The 20,633-nt window shown below is 34.3% G+C and overlaps 1 protein-coding gene and 1 long non-coding RNA gene across 2 annotated transcripts; one reads left to right on the forward strand and one right to left on the reverse strand.

The window, feature by feature from the left end:
- Positions 1-123: 123 nt before the first annotated feature.
- Positions 124-16,471, forward strand: LOC106055861 (corrinoid adenosyltransferase MMAB-like). Its single transcript, XM_013212349.2, has 9 exons — positions 124-264; positions 2,919-2,980; positions 4,241-4,334; positions 4,572-4,629; positions 5,280-5,352; positions 12,934-13,031; positions 13,133-13,197; positions 13,308-13,367; positions 14,694-16,471. Exons 1-9 carry the CDS (start codon positions 197-199, stop codon positions 14,836-14,838), a joined length of 723 nt encoding a protein of 240 aa, XP_013067803.1. The 5' UTR covers positions 124-196; the 3' UTR covers positions 14,839-16,471.
- Positions 8,562-11,042, reverse strand: LOC129921984 (uncharacterized). The gene is made up of 2 exons (XR_008773913.1): positions 10,316-11,042; positions 8,562-8,980 (listed from the first exon to the last, which is right to left on the reverse strand). It is a non-coding gene; the product is annotated as an uncharacterized LOC129921984 (long non-coding RNA).
- Positions 16,472-20,633: the final 4,162 nt, after the last annotated feature.

Raw genomic sequence — 20,633 nt, forward strand, 5'->3', positions numbered from 1 at the left:
CAAAACGACGAATCGAAGTAAAGAAACGAGATCACGCCATGCCGATGGACTTTTTTTTTCAGAGTTATGGTTCCTAAGCATTTGTTGACAAATTCGCCGGCTGTGGTGTAGTGTACCCAGTACTGTAAAGTGCGAGGTCAAGCTGTGATAGCAAAAAGTTGAGATTAAAGTACAATATTGTTTACAAACTGCGAAAATGAATGGTGTACGAGTTACAACACAGTTTATGTGCATACTTGCTAATCAGCGATCAAGCGCAATAAGGTAAATAATAGGCCTATACTATAGATCCAATTGAATTAATCTAGATCTAGACGTCTAGATCTAGTGACTAGTCTAGATTTTTAGTAATTTTACTGATTTACCATTTGAAGCATAATTTCAAACTGAAACTGACCAGACTCTGGACTGGTAGTAGATCCTCTCTCTCACTCTGTCTTGACACTAATTCTCTAGATCTACTATTATTACTATTGACAGTCTTGTGAAAATTCTGTCTCTGGTCTCTCAGGCCAGACTCTTGTGAGTCAGTGACTGAAACTCATCACAAGACTGTCAATAGTAGATCAGTAGATCTTGTGAATTCTAGTGAATGATCAAGACAAACTCTGAACATGACCAGAGACAGAATTTTCAATCTAGATTTATAATTTATTAATCTAGAATAATCTAGATTCTTAGTCTTTTTAATTTTAGTACTCAAATATCTAGAATAATAGTAGATCCGTCCTAGACTTACACTTTGACTGTTAGACTAGACTTGACTAGAGTTAGAGTATACAATTAATACAAACACTACACTAGACTATAGTGTGACGTGTCTACAGTCAATATTTTTATTAAATAATAAATATAATAATAATTATTAATTACGAATTCTAAAAAAATATTCTACTTCAGATAGACCCTACTAACTAAATACTAATTTAGTAATTATAATAGGTTTAAATAAGGCCTAGAAATTTAGATCTAATTCTATATCACTCAATTAAATTAGAACTAGAATCTATATATTCTATATATAACTCGGTACTTTGTCTCACTAGTAATATAGGCTATTAGACTCTATATTCTATATAATGGATAATTATAACTAGTTCTAGTAGATCTAAATCATACTATGTTTATGCATTGATAATATCAGACAATTCATTCATAAGTTCATTGACAGTGGCTTAGAGAATTTCAGCCTAGATTATGTCTGTGTGAGATTAAAGACAATACAGCCTAGATTATGTCTGTATGAGATTAGAGACAATCTCATTTAAACTTGGTCAGATGTAAAAATCTATATCTTGATATCTACTATTTCTAGATGTAGATCTAGTAGCATGCACGCTGGACTGTCATTTTGTCATCTCGAGGATCCCTGGTTTATACCTTGCCCGTTGTCATCCTCGTCGTCCTGCGGGGGATTTTAACTAGGAATTAGATTACATTCAACTCTGAAGCATGTAAAACATTTTACTAACATAATAGGAATATAGATTGTTCAGTATTGTTAATTGACAATTTGTTATTTAAAAAATCACCAATAAGCTATTAATCTGAGATTAGATATAGATACAATTAATTTTATTAGTTATACAATCAAGTTGCAACTCTATGAGTGGACTGTGAGTAATAATAATATTAATATTGTTTAACAGTCGAGAAATTCTAGATTCTATATAGATCTACATTTTAGCAACCCCCACTCCCATCCTAATGGGAAAAGTTTTGTGTGTTCTGTTTGCCTGTCTGTCTGTCATGTTAAATGGTTAGATTTTGACAACTATAAAAAAAAAAAAAGGTTTATTAATAATTGATCCATAGTGCAACTGTTACTTAGTTCTTCTGAAAGTAAAACCTTTTGTGTTTTTTTTTATTATTAAACACATACAAATTAAATTTAAGTTCTGAGTTTAAAATAGTCAAAGAGTCAAACAGTTAATATGATATTATTAGATTTAGGTTAAGTTTTTTAAAGGCTCTAGACACCAAGGTATAAAATTTGCAGTTTGTAAGGTATTTTCTAATGTTCAGGATTTAGCAGTTATAGTTTTGTTTAGCCAATTTGAACTGAGTTCTTGTTACTTGAATTAGGTATGCATTTAAGCATAGACAAGTGGTGGGCAGGAAGTCCAGATTCATTTGACAAAGTATCAGCCCTATCACTGTCAAGATTTGTATCAACATTCATAATCATTCTTCTAGTAGGCCTATCTGCAGTACTTTGCCCTAGTTATAGATTTATAGTATGGAATGAGCTGTGGGGTTATTTTTAGATTGAAAGGTCAATGTCAGGTCATTGAGGTCAAAAACTCAAGGCATTGAGGCTTGGCTTGCCATGCTGAACCACTGACAGTAGAGCTTAGAAGATGGGTACATTTTAGTCTGTTCTAAATAAATGGTCTACAAATTAAACTCTTTTGATATATATATATATATATAAATAGAGCACTCTTTTATATTCACTCACACACACACTCTTTCGCTCACTTGATCCTAAATTAATTTTAGTTGATCTAGTATAGAAAATAGGAAAAACTTTTTTTGGGGGGGTGGGGGGGGGGGGGTCATATTAATTAAGTAATATTGGGGCTGGGTCTTATTAAAATTAATAACAATATATTTTCTAATTTGATAATCAGATTATTGGTAGCTATGATCTCAAGTGTCCCACTTTATTTTAGAAAGTTCTGTAACTAGATCAGTTGCTTTTTACAGCATTTACTGGAATCTCATTTGTAGACCAGTTGGGGGTGTATCTGGGAGAAGGTTCTGCTCGAGTCTGGTGTCAAACTTCAAGCCTGGTTAATCAGTAGCCAAACCAAGCACAAGTGTACTCAGTCTCTCTGCCACACATCCCATAATTCATGAAATTTTATGAAGGTTTTTGTAATGTCTTATTGTTATGTTATTTTTATTTCTCGCAGAAGTCTTATGGCTTGCCCAGTACGACATTATAAGAAAATTTATACTAAAACAGGAGACAAAGGTACAGATGTTTGAATAAATTAATATAGTTTGTTTCTATCATAATTATTATTTATTTAGTGTTGACTTTTTCACCTTGTTGGATGAGGAAGCTTACAGATGAGGAAAGAATAAGTTTTATGTTTCAATTTTTTGATATAACCATTACATGTAGGTGGGCAGAGCTCTTTAGTATACCAATTATGAAACACTTGTTTTCAATGCACATAAACACTCGCGCCTGGCAAAAGAAAAACTGGTCGCCCCCACCTCCGTTACATAGATGTAATAAAACGTGACCTCAAATCAGTGAACATCAATACTGACAATTGGGAAGACATAGCTCTAGACCACAACAGATGGAGAGAGACAGTGACCAAAAAAGCTATGGACAGTGAAAGTACATGGGTCTCAGCTCAGAAAGAAAAACGTACAATCCGAAAAACGTCCAACTCCTCTACCACCGAAGCAAAAGCCACCTTAACCTGCGCTATCTGTGGACGGGAGTGTCTCTCCAAAATAGAGCTCCACAGCCACATGAGGAAGTGTGCTCTGAGATGAACCATAGTCGTTCTATGACTGAAGGAGGCCAATGATGAAACACAATGTTATAATTCTGGTCTTGTAGGCCTAGAACTTCAAAGAGGGTTTCACTAATCTGAAATAAGAAAGAGTTTGAAATAGCCAAGAGTTCATAATAACTCAGTGAGCAGAAGAAAACTTTTGAATGGCTAAATTTGTTACCGGTACAAGGTTTCTGTGTTACTATTAAGACGGGGGTTCTCAACCCGTTGATCGCGACCCCCTTGGGGTCGATTGACGATTTGCCAGGGGTCGCCTAAGACCATCGAAAATATGGACTGTTATTGTCTACTCTCCCTATTGCTGTATGAGTGTGTTTTGGGGGGTCACGGCAGAGTGGGGGATTGTAAAAATGGGACGCCGAGCTTAAAAAGTTGAGAACGACTGTATTAAGATATCCTGTTAGTAATATAAATGAACCACTTTAACGGTTTCAATACATCTGATTTGATTTTGATTTTAGGCACATCGGCACAATTTAGGCCATGTCGTGCCTAGTAACCAAAGCATAACATTTATATAAGTTACACAACACAGTGTCATACAAAGCTCATTCTAGAGTCTAGTAGAAAATATTAGCATCGAGAAGAAATTATTGTTTACATCTAGAAGAAATGATTAGAGTGTAGAGGAAGTAATTTAGAGTGTAGATGAAATTATTAGTCTAGTAGTAATTATTTCATTTCATTTTGAACAACAGGCACCAGCATGACGTTCACTGGTGTCAGAAAACCAAAAGATGATGCGTTGTTTCATGCCCTTGGATCAACAGATGAATTGTCCTCATCTATTGGGTAATTTCTAAATGCCTAAACCATCCCTCTTTTTTTTTCTTATAGGAACTTCTGTCTGGAAGAATGAGTTAGCAATAATTTTAAACATATTTTGTTATTTGTAAAATTGTAAAAAATATAATTCTGTTTAATTTTTTTTTAATTTTATTATTTAAATGTTTGTAAGTCTTTGTTATATTCTTTTGTTTTGCTTTAAGTTTTCTCTTTGTAATTTTACCATTCTATTTGACACGCCAGCTTGGCTGCTGAGTATTGTCGAGAGGCTGGTCATACCATCGATGAGAAGCTGGAAATGGTAAGACAAGTTCTACATTGCTTCTAATTTTGTGACATTTTCCCGTGATTGATTTGTTAATCACAAATACTAAGTAACTTATCATCAAGTCATTGATACTGTAAAGTTCCCCTTTCAGGCCTTGTGGTCTATAGGGCAGATGTATCTGTGGCCTACGTTTAACAAGGGTGTCATGTGGCCAGCACACAAACAACAGCCTTTACTTTTCCCTGACTCATGTCAGGTACCCATTAAAACTGGGTGGACTCAGGATATCGAAATTAAAAATCTCAGTCTTCACCAGGATTTAAACCTGGGACTCCCGGTTCGGAAACCAAGCGCGTTACTACTCCTCATTTATATTGTGCTAAATCACTCATTTAGTTATGAGCCACATGAGTAAGGGTTAGGGTTAGTAAAGCGTACACTTACAAACAAATTGAAACTTATTAACATTGCCACTAAAGCATTTATTTTATTTATCAATCTTTCATGGGGTTTTGGTCTGCTGTAGACTCTGGTAGAACGTCCAGAGTGACGGTCCTTGGAAAGAGAAGGCTTTTTGCCCATAACCTTTGGTTTATACATTGATGATTCAACAAATCTAATCTTTTCAAAAGTCAAGTTTGTTAATGAGAATTTTTTAAAATTTTACCATTTTCACATGACAGATTCAGTGTATTTTACAAGATGTGGGATCAAATATTGCCACTCCACTCAGTTCTGCTAAGGAAGCTCATCTCAGTAAGTTTTTCTTTCATATCAATGATCAAATGACAAAGAAATCATTGGATTTTATTTTTCCAAAAATTAAAACTTTATTAATTTAAAAACAAGATAGAATCAAACCCTTAATGTCTTAAGAAATGAAAAATAAAAGCATACATGAACTATTCAATTTCAAACAAATTAATTTTTTTTTTAATTCTGAAATTTTCTTTTCTATAATAAAGCACATTTGAGATTTGCATGATTTGCCTTTTCATTCACCTCAACTCTTCCCAATTAAAAATATATTCAGTGTTTAAATAAAAATATATTCAGTGTTTAAAAATTTCAAGAATTAATAATATTTTCTAAGACTTAGACTGATTCATTCATCACTCATTTGCCCACTTGCATTGGCTGATAAGAAAAGAAAATTTATTTTGCTATTACTTACCTTGTAAATAGAAGAACAAACCCATTTTCATGATTGACACCACACCAGTTAAATTGACCATATATATGATTTTTAATTCAGGATTTGAACCTATTATGTTTTTTTTTAAACCTGACAAAAGTACAGAATTATACTTTCTTCCATTTTTAAGCACTGTTTAAACTCTTATTGTCTGTAAATTTCAATAGCACTCCTAGGCATGTAACTTGCTTTTGTAGGCATTGTATAAAACATTCAGAGTGTGTTTGGGAAAGTGCTTTAAAGCTGGCTGTTCCAATTAAATGTAAAATATACTAGAATTCACAGGCCAAAAAGAGGATTGTTGAAATCCGTGCAGTTTTATTGATATGCAAAAAGGAGACACAGACGTTTTGGTCAAAATATTAGAGGAGCATTTCCATTTTCAGGATGTAAAAAGAATCTCATACAAAAAAAGTAAAGTTCCCCTTTCAGACCTAGTGGTCTATAGGGCAGATGATGTAATGGTTATCTGTTTCTGAGGCCAATGGTTAAGGAGGGTGTCATGTGGCCAGCACAAGGACCTACCACCTTTACTTTTCCCCAACAAATAGAGCAGTGTGGACTCAGAGGCGCCCAAAATTAAAAATCCCAGTCTTCGTCAGGTTTCGAACCCCGGACCCCCAGTTCAGAAGCCAAGCGCTTTACCGCTCAGCCACCGCACCACCACTCATAGAGCCTATCAAATATTTTGATTAAGAACTGAAAAGCAGAAGAATAGTTAAGAGTAGTGTTTCCCAAACTTTTTATATAACGGAACTCTTTGCACATTCTGAGTATCTAGCAGAACACTTTAGTTATTTTTTAGAGAGATTTATTCACGTGGTTGCTTACTAGTAAATTATTCCAGTAGTTTGTGGAACACCTATTCAGGCCTCTTGGAACACTTGGATTCCACCGAACACAATTTGGGAAGCACTGAGTTGTTGTAAAAATAAGACTTAATTAAGGGGGGGGGGGTGAGAGAAGTGATGCTCAAAGTTACAAGCTGGTCCATTTCAACCTAACCTAATACATACTAAAATGTAGAAGGAATATACAGAAGAATGTTTAAGTCTGTTCTTATTGTAAGTGAAAAAAAGAAAAAGGGAGCTCTCCATGGCAAAACAACAACATGATAAAGCCAGGGAACAAATGTAGCTTGAGATAACGCTAGTATATGCTATATTTCTTTGTCGCTTTGTCTATGTTAATTTTTTATTTGACCGAATAGAAGCAGTCCATGTTATAACAATATAAATTGAGACTAAAGTCCAAGGTCAGTTCTGTTATTTATGTGTTTCTTTCTGGCTTCCTCAAATTATGCCATGAAGGTGCCTTTACTCGTCTCTAATTAGAAATTCATGACCTAATTACTCCCCAATGCTAATGAATGTTGAACAAATGAATGTAATGTTTTTACAAGATGCTTGCCACAGAACTAGCTGTGCTGTCAACCCGTCTCTCAGAAAGAATTTGAGTAAGACTTGAAATGAATAATACGGTACTCTCTTCTATAGCACTTAGTGCCCCCCCCCCTCCCCCTTTCAACTCTGTAGTTGTTTTTAATGAGTACATTCATCGGAACAGATCCCATTCTTTTGTTTCTAAAAATAATTTTAGATTAAGTAAACAGTACGTTCACTAAGAGTGAGATGTAGCTATGAGCATTTTTACTTTATAAATACACAGGGGTTATATATTTGGACAACTAGAATAGTAATACATTTTGTGAGATGTAGCTGTGAACATTTTTACTTTATAAATACACAGGGGTTATATATTTGGACAACTATAATAGTAATACATTTTGTGAGATGTAGCTGTGAACATTTTTTACTTTATAAATACACAGGGGTTATATATTTGGACAACTATAATAGTGAAACATTTTGTGAGATGTAGCTGTGAACATTTTTACTTTATAAATACACAGGGGTTATATATTTGGACAACTATAATAGTAATACATTTTGTGAGATGTAGCTGTGAACATTTTTTACTTTATAAATACACAGGGGTTATATATTTGGACAACTATAATAGTGAAACATTTTGTGAGATGTAGCTGTGAACATTTTTACTTTATAAATACACAGGGGTTATATATTTGGACAACTAGAATAGTAAAACATTTTGTGAGATGTAGCTGTGAACATTTTTACTTTATAAATACACAGGGGTTATATATTTGGACAACTAGAATAGTAAAACATTTTGTGAGATGTAGCTGTGAACATTTTTTACTTTATAAATACACAGGGGTTATATATTTGGACAACTAGAATAGTAAAACATTTTGTGAGATGTAGCTGTGAACATTTTTACTTTATAAATACACAGGGGTTATATATTTGGACAACTAGAATAGTAAAACATTTTGTGAGATGTAGCTGTGAACATTTTTACTTTATAAATACACAGGGGTTATATATTTGGACAACTAGAATAGTAAAACATTTTGTGAGATGTAGCTGTGAACATTTTAACTTTATAAATACACAGGGGTTATATATTTGGACAACTAGAATAGTAAAACATTTTGTGAGATGTAGCTATGAACATTTTTTACTTTATAAATACACAGGGGTTATATATTTGGACAACTAGAATAGTAATACATTTTGTGAGATGTAGCTGTGAACATTTTAACTCTATAAATACTCAGTGATTATATATTTGGACAGCTATGATAATGATATTGTTGCGATCTTCTTCTACCAGGCCTTCTGTAAACACTGCTAAACACAACACATCACATCTAATACAAAATCTTAACTATAAGAGCTTCAAGTAACAATGTGACATTTTAATTACAATTACATCAACAGCCAATTCAACACAGTTGGCTACACTAACTTCAAATGCTTTCTTATACTTAACAGAACTGCCTGACTAAACATTACAAGTCTCTCTTGCTCGTACAGCTACATTCTCGAGGACTCAAAGGTATCACACAGTCCTTACTGCTTTGGTGTCCTGGACTCAACTGTCCTTTCTTTACACATTGTTTCTCGACCGTAAAGGCTTTTGGTCACATGACCACAGCACGGGTCATACTTGCGTGCACTAGCAGTACTGTCCCTTGTTCAACAGACCTTGACCTGTGTGATTGGCCTGAGTGGTGTGTGTCAGTAGGCCGCACACAACTTAACCCTTTCAGTCCGCCGTTGGAGTTACTACATTGTAGATTTATCCCTGTCAGCAAATTACCTTCGGTCAAAACAAACAAACCAAAAACAGATAAAGTTTAAAGTTGTTTCCTGTAAGGGAGATATACATGATTGCACCTTGCTACTTTCATATGCCTTGAACATGTTAATCAACAACCACAAAGCGGAGTGGCTCAACCAATGGGCAACAGGAAACACATGCAGAGCCATGTACAAAGAAATGAACATGCCTAACAAACTGGACAGTATTAACTTCCTCCCCCACAAAGAGCAATCTTCCAACTAAGGACAGGACACACACCTCTGTTAAATTACCATCTCAATAAAATAAATCCCACACAACTTCCCCTTTGTAGACACTGCGCCCACCCTTACAAAACCGTAAACCATATCCTTTTTGAATGCCCCTTCCTAATCCACCTTAGGCAGGCCCTACTACCACTCCAGCCCAACATAACCAACACCCTGTACGGCAGTGCTGAACAACTGAAGAAAACAGCACACTATTTTTCCTTGGCACAGTCTGCAAAAGAGCTGACAGCTCCAGCAAAAAGCTGGCAAGAAGAAGAAGATGCCTTGAACATTTCATGTTAAATAAAAGATGGCTGCCTGTTAATGTGATATGCACCGTGGACTGTCGTCTTGATGGTTGCAGGTTTAAAATCCTGCCCACAGCCATCCCCCGCCTCCTTGTGCAAGGTTTGTACTAGGATGTAATAATCTTCCACTTTGAAGTAACACCTGTAACATGTAAAATGAGCAGAAGTGATTTATAAATATATTTTCCTTTGAAGATCTAATTGAGAATTTAGAATCTGAATTATGTATATATATATATATATATATATATATATATCTTTCTATATACACCTGTATGTAATTTTAAGTTTGATTATATATATGTTATATCTTTCTATATACCTGTATATGAATCGTTTGTGTATATATCTTCTTTTAAAGATTTCTTTGTGAATTCTAAAAATAGGCATAACTTGAATCAACATTAAAGTTGGTCTACTACACATTGGTGGATCAAAGAGAAATATCAAGTTGGCAGTTCATGTACTTGTAGGAGGTTAAACTCTGCATGGCTAAAAGAAAATATAAGAGGCCAAGCCATTAACAATACCCCTGCCTTCTCCTCACCCTAATTTCTTTGGGGACTTACCATTAAAAAAAACTTTTGTATACAACCTCCTTTGTACTTTGAACTATGACAATAGCTAAAAAGTAGAATATGTCTGTTTGATGATTTAATTAAAAAACTTTTAGACTCATGTTTTACAATAGAACAATGACACTGAACAAAAAACAACAACAAAAAAAAAAACAAAGAAAATGTTGCTAGGTATTTAAATTACAAATTTTGTCTTACCTGAAAGAGGGGGAAGTTAAATGGACATATATTTCCATGAAGAGAACAGCACAAGCTGTATAAATGAGGTGGGGGGAATGTTGGGGTAAAACAAATTAAAGTTAAGGACAAAAATACAGAGCACTAGAGAGGGGAAATTGGGTAAAGGGGAGGGGAAGTGATCAGCTGATGTCAGGAGAAGGGAGAGGATTGAGTTCTGAGTGAATGGACTGGATTCAAGAATGTGCAGACAAAGTGCTAAGTAGCCTATGGGCTTTATTTTTTTTTATTTTTTTTTTTAGAGTGACATTGAAAAGTACTGACCTATACATCCTCTAGATTATTTGTAGTATATTTTTTATGTAAGCTAGATAAGAAGGTTTTTTAAAAAAGACTTGATCCTTATTAATATATGATGATGGCAGTGTGGGTTGTGTAAGCTAGATAAGAAGGTTTTTAAAAAAAAACTTGATCCTTATTAATATATGATGATGGCAGTGTGGGTTGTGTAAGCTAGATAAGAAGGTTTTTTAAAAAAAACTTGATCCTTATTAATATATGATGATGGCAGTGTGGGTTGTGTAGGGAATTCAGATTTTTTTTTCTAGATTTAACTCAAATAATGTTGAAATGGGGAAAAAAGAGATTCAATTTTTTTTTTTATACATTTAACATTGATAATATGGCAGAATAGAAGTCTTTGGCTACCAAAATCAGTATTTGTAAAGCAGTGGTTCTCACTACACTTTTGTTTGGATCTAAGACCTGGGTGCTCTATTGAAGGCATCTAAGGCTTCTTGAAGGCTTCCAACTAACCATCCACCTTCACTCCATTATGGACTTACACTGGCAAGACTACATTACAAATAACCATGTTCTGTTGGAGGCTGGTGTGCTCTGTATAGAAGTACCACTTACCATTCACCAGCTGCATTGGATTTGCCACTTATCCCACATAGAGAATGACTGCAATGGTTATCTTTTTGGCAAGCTCAGAAGACCACAAGGTCTGAAAGGGGAACTCTCCTCCCTCTTTCTCGCTCTCTCTCTCTCTTAGAAGAAGGTGATGTTAAAGAGGTGCCCCCTTGGAAGTGCTATAGAGACCAACTCAGGTGACATTTTGCCCTCACTTTCTTAAAGAGATGGTCGGGTTTGGGTTTTGATCTCACGAAGACCACTGGACACTTATTTGAGGCCCAAAGATATCGGGTACAGAAGATGAAAACTTAAATAGACCCCAGGTGATGTCTATTTGTTTGTGTTAGATGTGACAAAATCTGCAGATCTCAACTGTGTTTACATAGTCATGTGAAGCACTCATCCTTTATCTTCAGCATCAAAGACATTGACAATATTAATTCATTTTTTTTTCATAATATGTCCAAAAATAAGATCATGCTGCATCATTTTTTTTTTTACAAATGATTTGAACTTAATATCCTATTACTTAGCTCAGAAATATTTTTGGGAAAAGATTTCTGTGTTGTTATGTTAACAACAATTTAAATGTTATCCAAGAGTTAAGAATAAAAATATTGTAATTTCAGAATTACACATTAACAGTATGTTAAATAAACTCACTTTCTGTGTTTGTTGTCCCACATGTCACATGATATTTTCATGTCATGTGATATTTGCTTACCATAGGAATTATGCTGGCACTAACTTGTAGCCCTTATACATTATGATAAGGATCAGTTATGCAGGCTGTTCATAGAGTTTGGTAAAAGCACACGACATCTTTCAAACTTAATTAGACAAATATTGGGTAGAAAATTATAGGACTTTGACTTTAAATTGTTGACAGTACTCTTTTACTTTTTGTTAAGTTCATAGTAAAGGGAAGTAATGCTTAATTTTAGTACTTTAAAAGCTAAGCGTTTCTCTAGACACAAAAAATAAAAAAAATTGTGGAGATTTTGTGTGTGTGTGTGTGCTATGGTTTTTAAGTGCTATTGTGCTATAGAAGAACAGACTGTACTATGCAATGTAGATTTGTTTCACAGTTGTATGCTTATTGGTTACTGAATTGGAGTTTTTAACTTTAGTTTTCATTTTGTAGGTTTATTTTTTTTTTTTGTATCCTTCAATTTTAAATTGTTTCTATAGTTTCACAGTTTGACATTATTTTAAAGAAAACAATAATCTATCATAAAAAGGCTTGACTAATGCTTGGGGGTATATTCTTTGTAGGATTGTTTTGTTGAAAACTTCATTCAAGATGTAACTCGTTTTTTTTGTTTATTTATTGTGATGCTTATTGTGTTTTTTGTAACAATATACCATATCTACATATCTATGAAGGGGGCATGGTGGCTGAGTGGTAAAGCGCTTTCAAACTGAGAGGTTCTAAGTTCAAATCTCTGGGAAGACTGGGGTTTTGAATTTCTGGATTTTTAGGATGCACCTGAGTCCACCCAACTCTAATGGGTACCTGGCTTTTGTAGGAAGAGTAAAGGTGGTTGGTTGTTGTGCTGGCCACCTGACACCCTCATTAACTGTGGGCCATAGAAGCAGATGACATTACATTCTCTGCCCTATAGATCACAAGGTCTGAATGGGGACTTTTTACTTTGTACATATTTAAACAAATAATAGAGTAATAAATAAGGTGTTGTTGTTTTTTTGTTGTGTTTCAGAGCAAGTCCAGTTCAACCATAAAGTCACTCTAGAGCTAGAGAAATGGATTGATGAAATCTCTGCAGAGTTGCCTCCGCTGACAAATTTTATTTTACCAGTGAGTTCAGTTCTTGTTTTATGTTTGGCTATGTAGGTTAGGGCTTTAAATATTTCAGTTAGAAGCTGAATTATTGTCAATGGGGTTTTTTTTTTCAATAGTCTGGAGGTAAAGCAGCTTGCAGTCTTCATGTAGCTAGGTCTGTTTGCAGACGTACAGAAAGATGGTAGGTCTTCATGTATTTTATAACATCGGTTGAAATCTATTTGCTACATCATTAAAATTATAATCCTTTACAATATTTTGAAAGATATTATGTTGAAATTGTTTCTCCAGGATCACACCACTTATAAGAGAAAAAGAAATTGATGAAGAAACTCTCAAATTTGTCAATAGGTAAATTAATTTTCTAGTTCCATGTGTGTGTGTATATATATCTATATCTATCTATCTATATATATATATATATATATCATTGTTGAAGATGAGCACATTTCTCATTTCCCATGAAAACGAAGATGACTACTTTGAAAGGCCGGCTGCATACATGGCATGGATAGGTTTGGTCAGTTGCAGATAGCACTGAACCAACAAAAATCTGAGAGAAGTTCCCTGTATTTAACTTTTATCAAGCTGAATCACTGGTTGATTGTGTAGCATTCTTACTATGTAACTTAACCATTTTAGTCTATGACAGGCCGTAAACGATTAGCAATTTAAAAAAAATATATATTTTTAGATCTACAGTCAATAAGTTTAATGCAAATTGAATGTGATGAAATAATTACATTTTTATTTTATTCACATAGTGAAATACTCTAAGTTTAAAAATCTTTATGTACTTATAGATAGTAGTCATCAGGGAACTCTTGAAAAGAACTTTCTGAAAATGTAATTTTTGGATTCTCTCTTTCCTCTGATAACTAAATAGCCCTTGTTTGTGTTCTGTTCCTAGGGTTAATTAAGATAATGTAGATTGATATACTGAGGCGCGGTGACTGAGTGGTAAAGTGCTTGACTTCAGAATCTGAACCGAAGGGTCACGGGTTGAAATTCTGGTGGAGACTGGACTTTTTAATTTTCGGATCTCTAGTCGCCTTTGAGTTCACCCAGCTCTAACATTATTTGGGAAAAAGTAAAAGTAGTTGGTCTCTGTGCTGGCCACATGACACCCTCATTAACCATGGGCCACAGAAACAAATGTTCTTTACATCATATACCCTATAGATTACAAGCTCTGAAAGGGAAACTAGATTGATAAACACACAATAATAAATAAATAGAGATGACTTCTTATTTATTTTTAATAATAATATGGTAATGATCTTTATTATAAGTTAGGAAATTTGTTTTACAATTGTGTATTACAAGAAAAGTACATAATTAGAGCAAACAATTTGTACGATAGCACACAAAATATATGTTCATACCCCAGTTTCTCTTCAACATTACATGCAAAGTTTACAACAATAAGTTACAGTTTGTTCATCAATTTAATTGCCAAATATAACTATAATAATAATATTCTTTATTGTCCATATGGAAATTTGTCTTACAATTTGTGCATTACACCAAACAAAAAACATTATAACTATAAGAAATCAAAGTGTACATTCACACCAGACTCACTCATAATTTACATGTGACAAAGTTTATACCAGATTGGTCTTATTTAATGATTTGATATAATATCACAGTTTATTTGTTTGCTATATCAAACAGGTTGAGCGACTTCCTATTTGTCGCTGCCAGATTATGTGCAATGAAAGAAGGAAAAGAAGAGAAGTTTTATTACAAACTGACAGACAGAAACCCCGATCTGGCTGATAACATGGCTTCATATATCAACATAGTCACAAAGCGTTGAACCACGTCTGCAATGATTTGTTTTGGACAAGGGGGTAAAGTCATAAAACCCAAACATTGATTTGAAGACCATGCTGCTGAGACAATGTTGGGCGAAGAAATTCTTCACGAATGCATTTGGCGATGATCTAGATATTTTGTAGATATTTATTTGAAAAAAAAATGAGTCAAAACATTTTCTTCGTTTTTGATTATCCATTTACAATAAGTCATTTGTATATTCATTTATTATGTTAAATTTAGCTTTCACTGTTGATGCATCCTGTTGAGCTTGAAGCTGTACCCACTTAAAAACTGTATTAAAGCATAGTATTTTTAAACATTTTTTTTTTCATCTGTAGTTGTTTTTTTTTCTACAAGTGTAAACTATTTGTGATCCTGAAAAAAATAGTACAAATCCTGTTAGTTCTTGAAAGACATTTCAATTCAATTGAAGGGTTATATTGCATGAAAAGTGTTCAGATGTTAAAGACAAAATGTTTATTGGTAAACTGATTTCACAAACAGCTGATGCTCTACTCAATAACTTTTACTAACTCAGTGCGCGTGGCTCAAGTCTGTTATGTGTCTAGTAGAATAACAATAAGATAACATTTTGTTATTTCCCAGCTTTTTTTTTTTTTTATAACAACTGACATTTATTTAATAATCATTTTCTCTTTTTGTTTGGGTTTTTTTTTTCTCTTGTTTTTCCTACAGAAATGTATTAATTTTATTTATAATCATTTTCTTGGTTTTTTTTTTGTTTTTGTTTTCCTACTTAAAACATTCAATGTAGAAAATATTTTTTATAATCTTTTGTATTTGGCCTTGATCTATTACTCTGGAACTTTGGAGAACAAGCACATTTTGAGTGTCTTTATGCATTTTATGTCTTAGTATTTTAGTTATGTGTCTTTAAAGATTTGTAGTATGTCTGTGGTATATTTATGTGTCTGAAGTTTTAGAATATGTCTGTGGTATAGTTGTATGTGGACAAAGTGTTAAGAAGTTAAACTTTATTCTTGCATGATTTTAATTTTTTTGTTTTCATTTCTTATTTATCTTTAATATCTTATAACCTTCAATTGTAAAAGTCATTTCTAAACAATTGTATACTGGAATACAATTAGAAACAGTTTAAGTTAAGAAAAGTGTGGGCCGAACCTTCAAAGTGGATAATTACAGTATTGCTTCTTTAAAAAAAAATTGAAAAAGATAATGTTGTTGATAGAATTACTTTGGTTTCAATCGTATAGTTTATAATTTGGATTAGAATGTGAAGCAAATATTACTATGTTGTCGGAAGAAATAGGAAAAGATGGACTACACTATTAGGGTTATTATTTCCATGAAGTCCCATCACATGTTGTTAAATATTTTTCACATTTCAAAGAGTGTGTGCAGTATTGTTGAATATTTATGTCAGTGATATTTAGAAATCAAATCACATTGTGAATAGTTCACATCACAACTTTCTTCATTTACAGTTCATGACTGAATCATTACACTTTAGTTTATATCTTTGTATTACTCTTGCTCTCTCTATATATACATGTATATCTCAGATTGTATTATATTCTACTTATATTTACTCCACAATAAGTTTTAAGATTGATTTTTTTTTATATGAATAAATGCAACATCATTCCATTTGTCCTTTGTATGATAAAACTTGTTACATAGGATTTATTTTGAGACTAGATTCTAAGGTTGAGCATTTTATTTGTTATAGTCATTGACCATTTACGTCGACATTGAAATCAATGAAGCCACTAAGTCATTACAATTAAAAATTCAACTTGATCAAAATACATCAAAAAATTCATCTTCCTATCTTACTTTGATTCAAAATTGTGAAAATAACCTTAACCTTAACATATTTTACCTAAAAGTCAAAACTTAATGTGGACAATTTTTAATTTTCTTAATTTGATCATTTGTTGTAGAGCGCCCACTATACACTAGATTTTCTGGACACCACCAAATGTAACACGCTCAGCCGAGTGATGAACCCCCAAGAGACTTGATTTGTGATGAACTGAATTGACATCAATCTTTGAATAGTTAGTTCTTCTGATAATTGAATTCTACAAATATGTTTTCTCTTTTTTACTTGCCTTTCTTGGATGAGTTTTTACAGACTATTCACTAAGTGCATTGAATACCAATCATATGTCTGTCTGCAGCTTTGTATTTTTGAAATCATTTTAAATGAAATTAAATTTATACAACTTGAGAAAAAAAAAAAGCAGACTTGTATTTTTTTACATTTTTTTTTGTTGTAAAAAAAAGTACTTTACTTTTTATATGCCCCAGTAAAAAAGTACTTTTATTTTAAAATACTAAGAAAGAAAGTTGAAGAATAACTTAAAGAAATGCAAGCTATTACTCCAGTGCATGAACCCACTGAATGGGTTAGCTCCAAGGTTCAGGAATGACAAAGTTAGAATATGTATTGATCCAAAAGATCTCAATAAAGCGATCAAACGGGAACATCACCTGATGAAAACTATTGAAGACCGATCACTAACATTCTAGGTTTGAAAATCCATCCATCCATCCCAGTGGCGCTACAGCCCATGGAGGGCTCTGGCCTGCTTCAACACATACTTCCATTCAGATCTCTACTGGGCCTTTCGTCTCCACGCCCTAACCCCAAGCTGCTTCAGATCTGCTTCCACATCATCAATCCATCGCATTCGGGGTCTGCCTTTGGGTCGCCTACCTTTTGGTTTTTGCCTGTATACGATTTTCGCTCCTCTGTTCTCTGACATTCTTTCAAGGTGACCTGCCCAACGTAGTCTGTTCTTTTTTATTTCGGTCACTATTGGTGGGTCTTCATACAATTGATATATCTCATGGTTATACTCTCAGCATATTCAACAGTCACTCAAGTCTTATACAAATCACGTAAGACTTTAGAAGTTAAGGTGCTTCCTTTGAATACCCAAGAGTTGAAAGCAAGGTTTAAGGTTTTAGACATGAAAACATTTTGACACAGCAGAATGCTTAGGACTACTACAACGGACAAACAGCATGGAATCCAAGGCAGAAAACAAGTTACAAAGAGAATTTCCTGAACTGAGAATCCAGAAGATGATAATGAGACCACGGTGGTATGATCTGAATGTCTGTTACTGGAAGGGTAAGAAAAGGTTTGTCTCCATTACACTTTCTCATGTACGCAGACATGTGAATGTACAGCTGATTCTGTGCATAAGATCTCTGTAACTGATTCGAAATGCAGCGAAATTCAAGGCTACGCAAGCAAAGAGCTTTCAATGCTCATGGAAGTAATTATTACTGGTTGGCCTTACACAAGAAGCGAGACTCCAGTCGAAGTCAGACCATGTTATCAACTTCAAGTGGAATAATATTCAAAGTATTACAAAGGTCTGAGAATAGCCATGTCGCCAAGCATACGTTCATACAAGCTAGAGCTGATACACAAGTCTCACTTGGGAATAGTGAAGTGCAAGAAAAGATTGCATATACCATACACGACAGAAGCAGAAAGAAGGATGAAAATGTAACGGCGCCTGGTGATTACATTATGCCCAACCTGTGATCGCAGCTGTGTTATATCAAGGATTGGCCTCTTTAGTCACACAAGAAGTTGCAAAGGGAAAGGGTTTTAGGAAAAGCTGCAGGACAGAATATCACAACACCGCTTGTGTTTACGTAATAAATAGAGCTCCTTGTGTGTCTACTCTCATAAACACTTGTCGTGTATTGCATAATTATTGTACAGTTCTTTTGACCATTAGTTTTGGGATTTAAGTTTGTTGTGTAATTATTGTTATATCACTAACATTATGTGTGTGTGTGAGTTTTACTATTGTCCGAAAACAAAATGAAACAACGATAGAAAAAAGATGCAATTTTTAATGCAGACGAAAGTATAATTCCCCGAACTAAAAAAAGAGAAAGAGAGAGAGAAAATTGATGAATGCCATCCTGTAATTAATGGGGTGGGGGTGGCATGTCAATATCATGGTTTCTGGTAGTAAGCATATAAGATAAGAATTGACATTTTATAGGCCTGATAGTTTGTATGACATTGTTACTTGTGTATTTTGTCACACACTACCACAAATTCCTTTCATTGGTGAAGGGAGGGATCCACCAAGAAATTCTTGAGCCCGGGCCCATGTGTAGGCCCTACTTTGCTATACGCCACTGGTCAGAACCTCGTGCCAAACCAGCTGCGCCATTAAGTTATAATATTATGTTGCCATATATGTAGTCAATTTTTGATGAGGTTAGAATCAAGCTTACCAATATTGCACGTGATATCACAAAGGTATGGCTGCCTGGCCATGCGGTTTGCGCACTGGAGTGTCGTTTGGATTTATCGATGGTCCCGGGTTCAAACCCTGCCCACTCCTATCCCCCGTCGTCCTGCGGGAGGTTTGGACTAGGAAGTAAACTATCTTCAACTCTGGAGGAACATACGAAACATGTAAAACAAAACAAAACATTCAATGATTCAACGGCAATACCTTCAAAGATATTAAACCTTGTTACAAAGCTAAAGCTTATATTAACTCACTCTGTGTGTCTGTGTTATATCTGCCTGGTAAAAGGGTTGTATCCGTCATTTGTGCCACACCCAATCTCGGATCAAGTTGAAATTTTGCATAATTATTTCTTGTAGGCTACCTGAGAAACTAGAATCATTAAAAAAAAGTTAATTAACTATAGGTAATTAATTATTTTGTTAGGCATTGAACAAGGGAAAGAAATCGTGCTTGACTGAAATGATGGTGTAGGCTAAGTTGTCTCCTTGAAGTCGAGACTTGAGCCCTCCAGTTCGCATTGAAGTCTTACAACTTTTTTTTCTAATGCCATAAAAAGCGATCACAGTAACATTCACACAGATACCCTGTTACGTTTGTTATATGATGAGACTCTTTTAACAATATAACAACACAATACGGCAACGTTATAGTTTAAAATTAATTGAATCTTCATGAACACTGTCAACACTATTTAGTTTCTATTCCTCCATCTTTGGTTCCCCTCTTTCAACACCCGTTCGCACCATTTCACATTTACACTACCGTGCGCACGTAACAGTTAGTTCCCAACTGAACCAGACAAGTGATAGGATCACAGTGCATTGAGGAAGCTAAAACCATGAAATTGAGCTAAACAAAAACAATTTCTAAATATTTTTTCGCTTTTCCGCTTGCGAGCTGTTGAATGGCAAGATCGGTTTCCTTAAGCGTAAAAAAAAAAAGGGGGGGGGGTCATCCATTTTTTCATTTATTGGTACTTGCTGTAGCCTGTCAATGGCCGCTTCATTTATAATGGAAGGTGTATTGAGAACCTCGGCCCAGCGTTTCAGGATTTCTTCCTTATCTGTCAATAGGATTGTCCCATCAGCATTTAGTAGAGGGGATGAGCCTGACTTTGTGGGTCCATGGACTAAACTGGGGACAAGACCTCACTAACTAACACACTCTCTCGCACATTCAACAAAGGCTAAATCAGTCTGTGCACGTGCAAGACTATTCACATTCGTAACCTGGAAGTACTTAAACAAGGGGATATCATTATTACCATACCAAAATAGCAAAGTAGAATATTCACTTTCGCCATACCTCCCCCTGACACTAAACAATTAAGATTCGAATGTTCAGGCGGAGATGATTATATATGGTCGAACATGGTTGTGTTTTTTCGTTTAATCTAATGGAAATGTGCCTTCTAGGGGTTAACTTGAATTTCCCAAGTAAAAGCATCTAATTTTATAAATTCAGTCTCAATATAATAACCATCAATATTATGTAATGAAAGATTAGACATTAC

This window comes from Biomphalaria glabrata, chromosome 12, assembly GCF_947242115.1.
Source record: "Biomphalaria glabrata chromosome 12, xgBioGlab47.1, whole genome shotgun sequence".
Taxonomy (NCBI): Eukaryota; Metazoa; Mollusca; class Gastropoda; family Planorbidae; genus Biomphalaria; species Biomphalaria glabrata.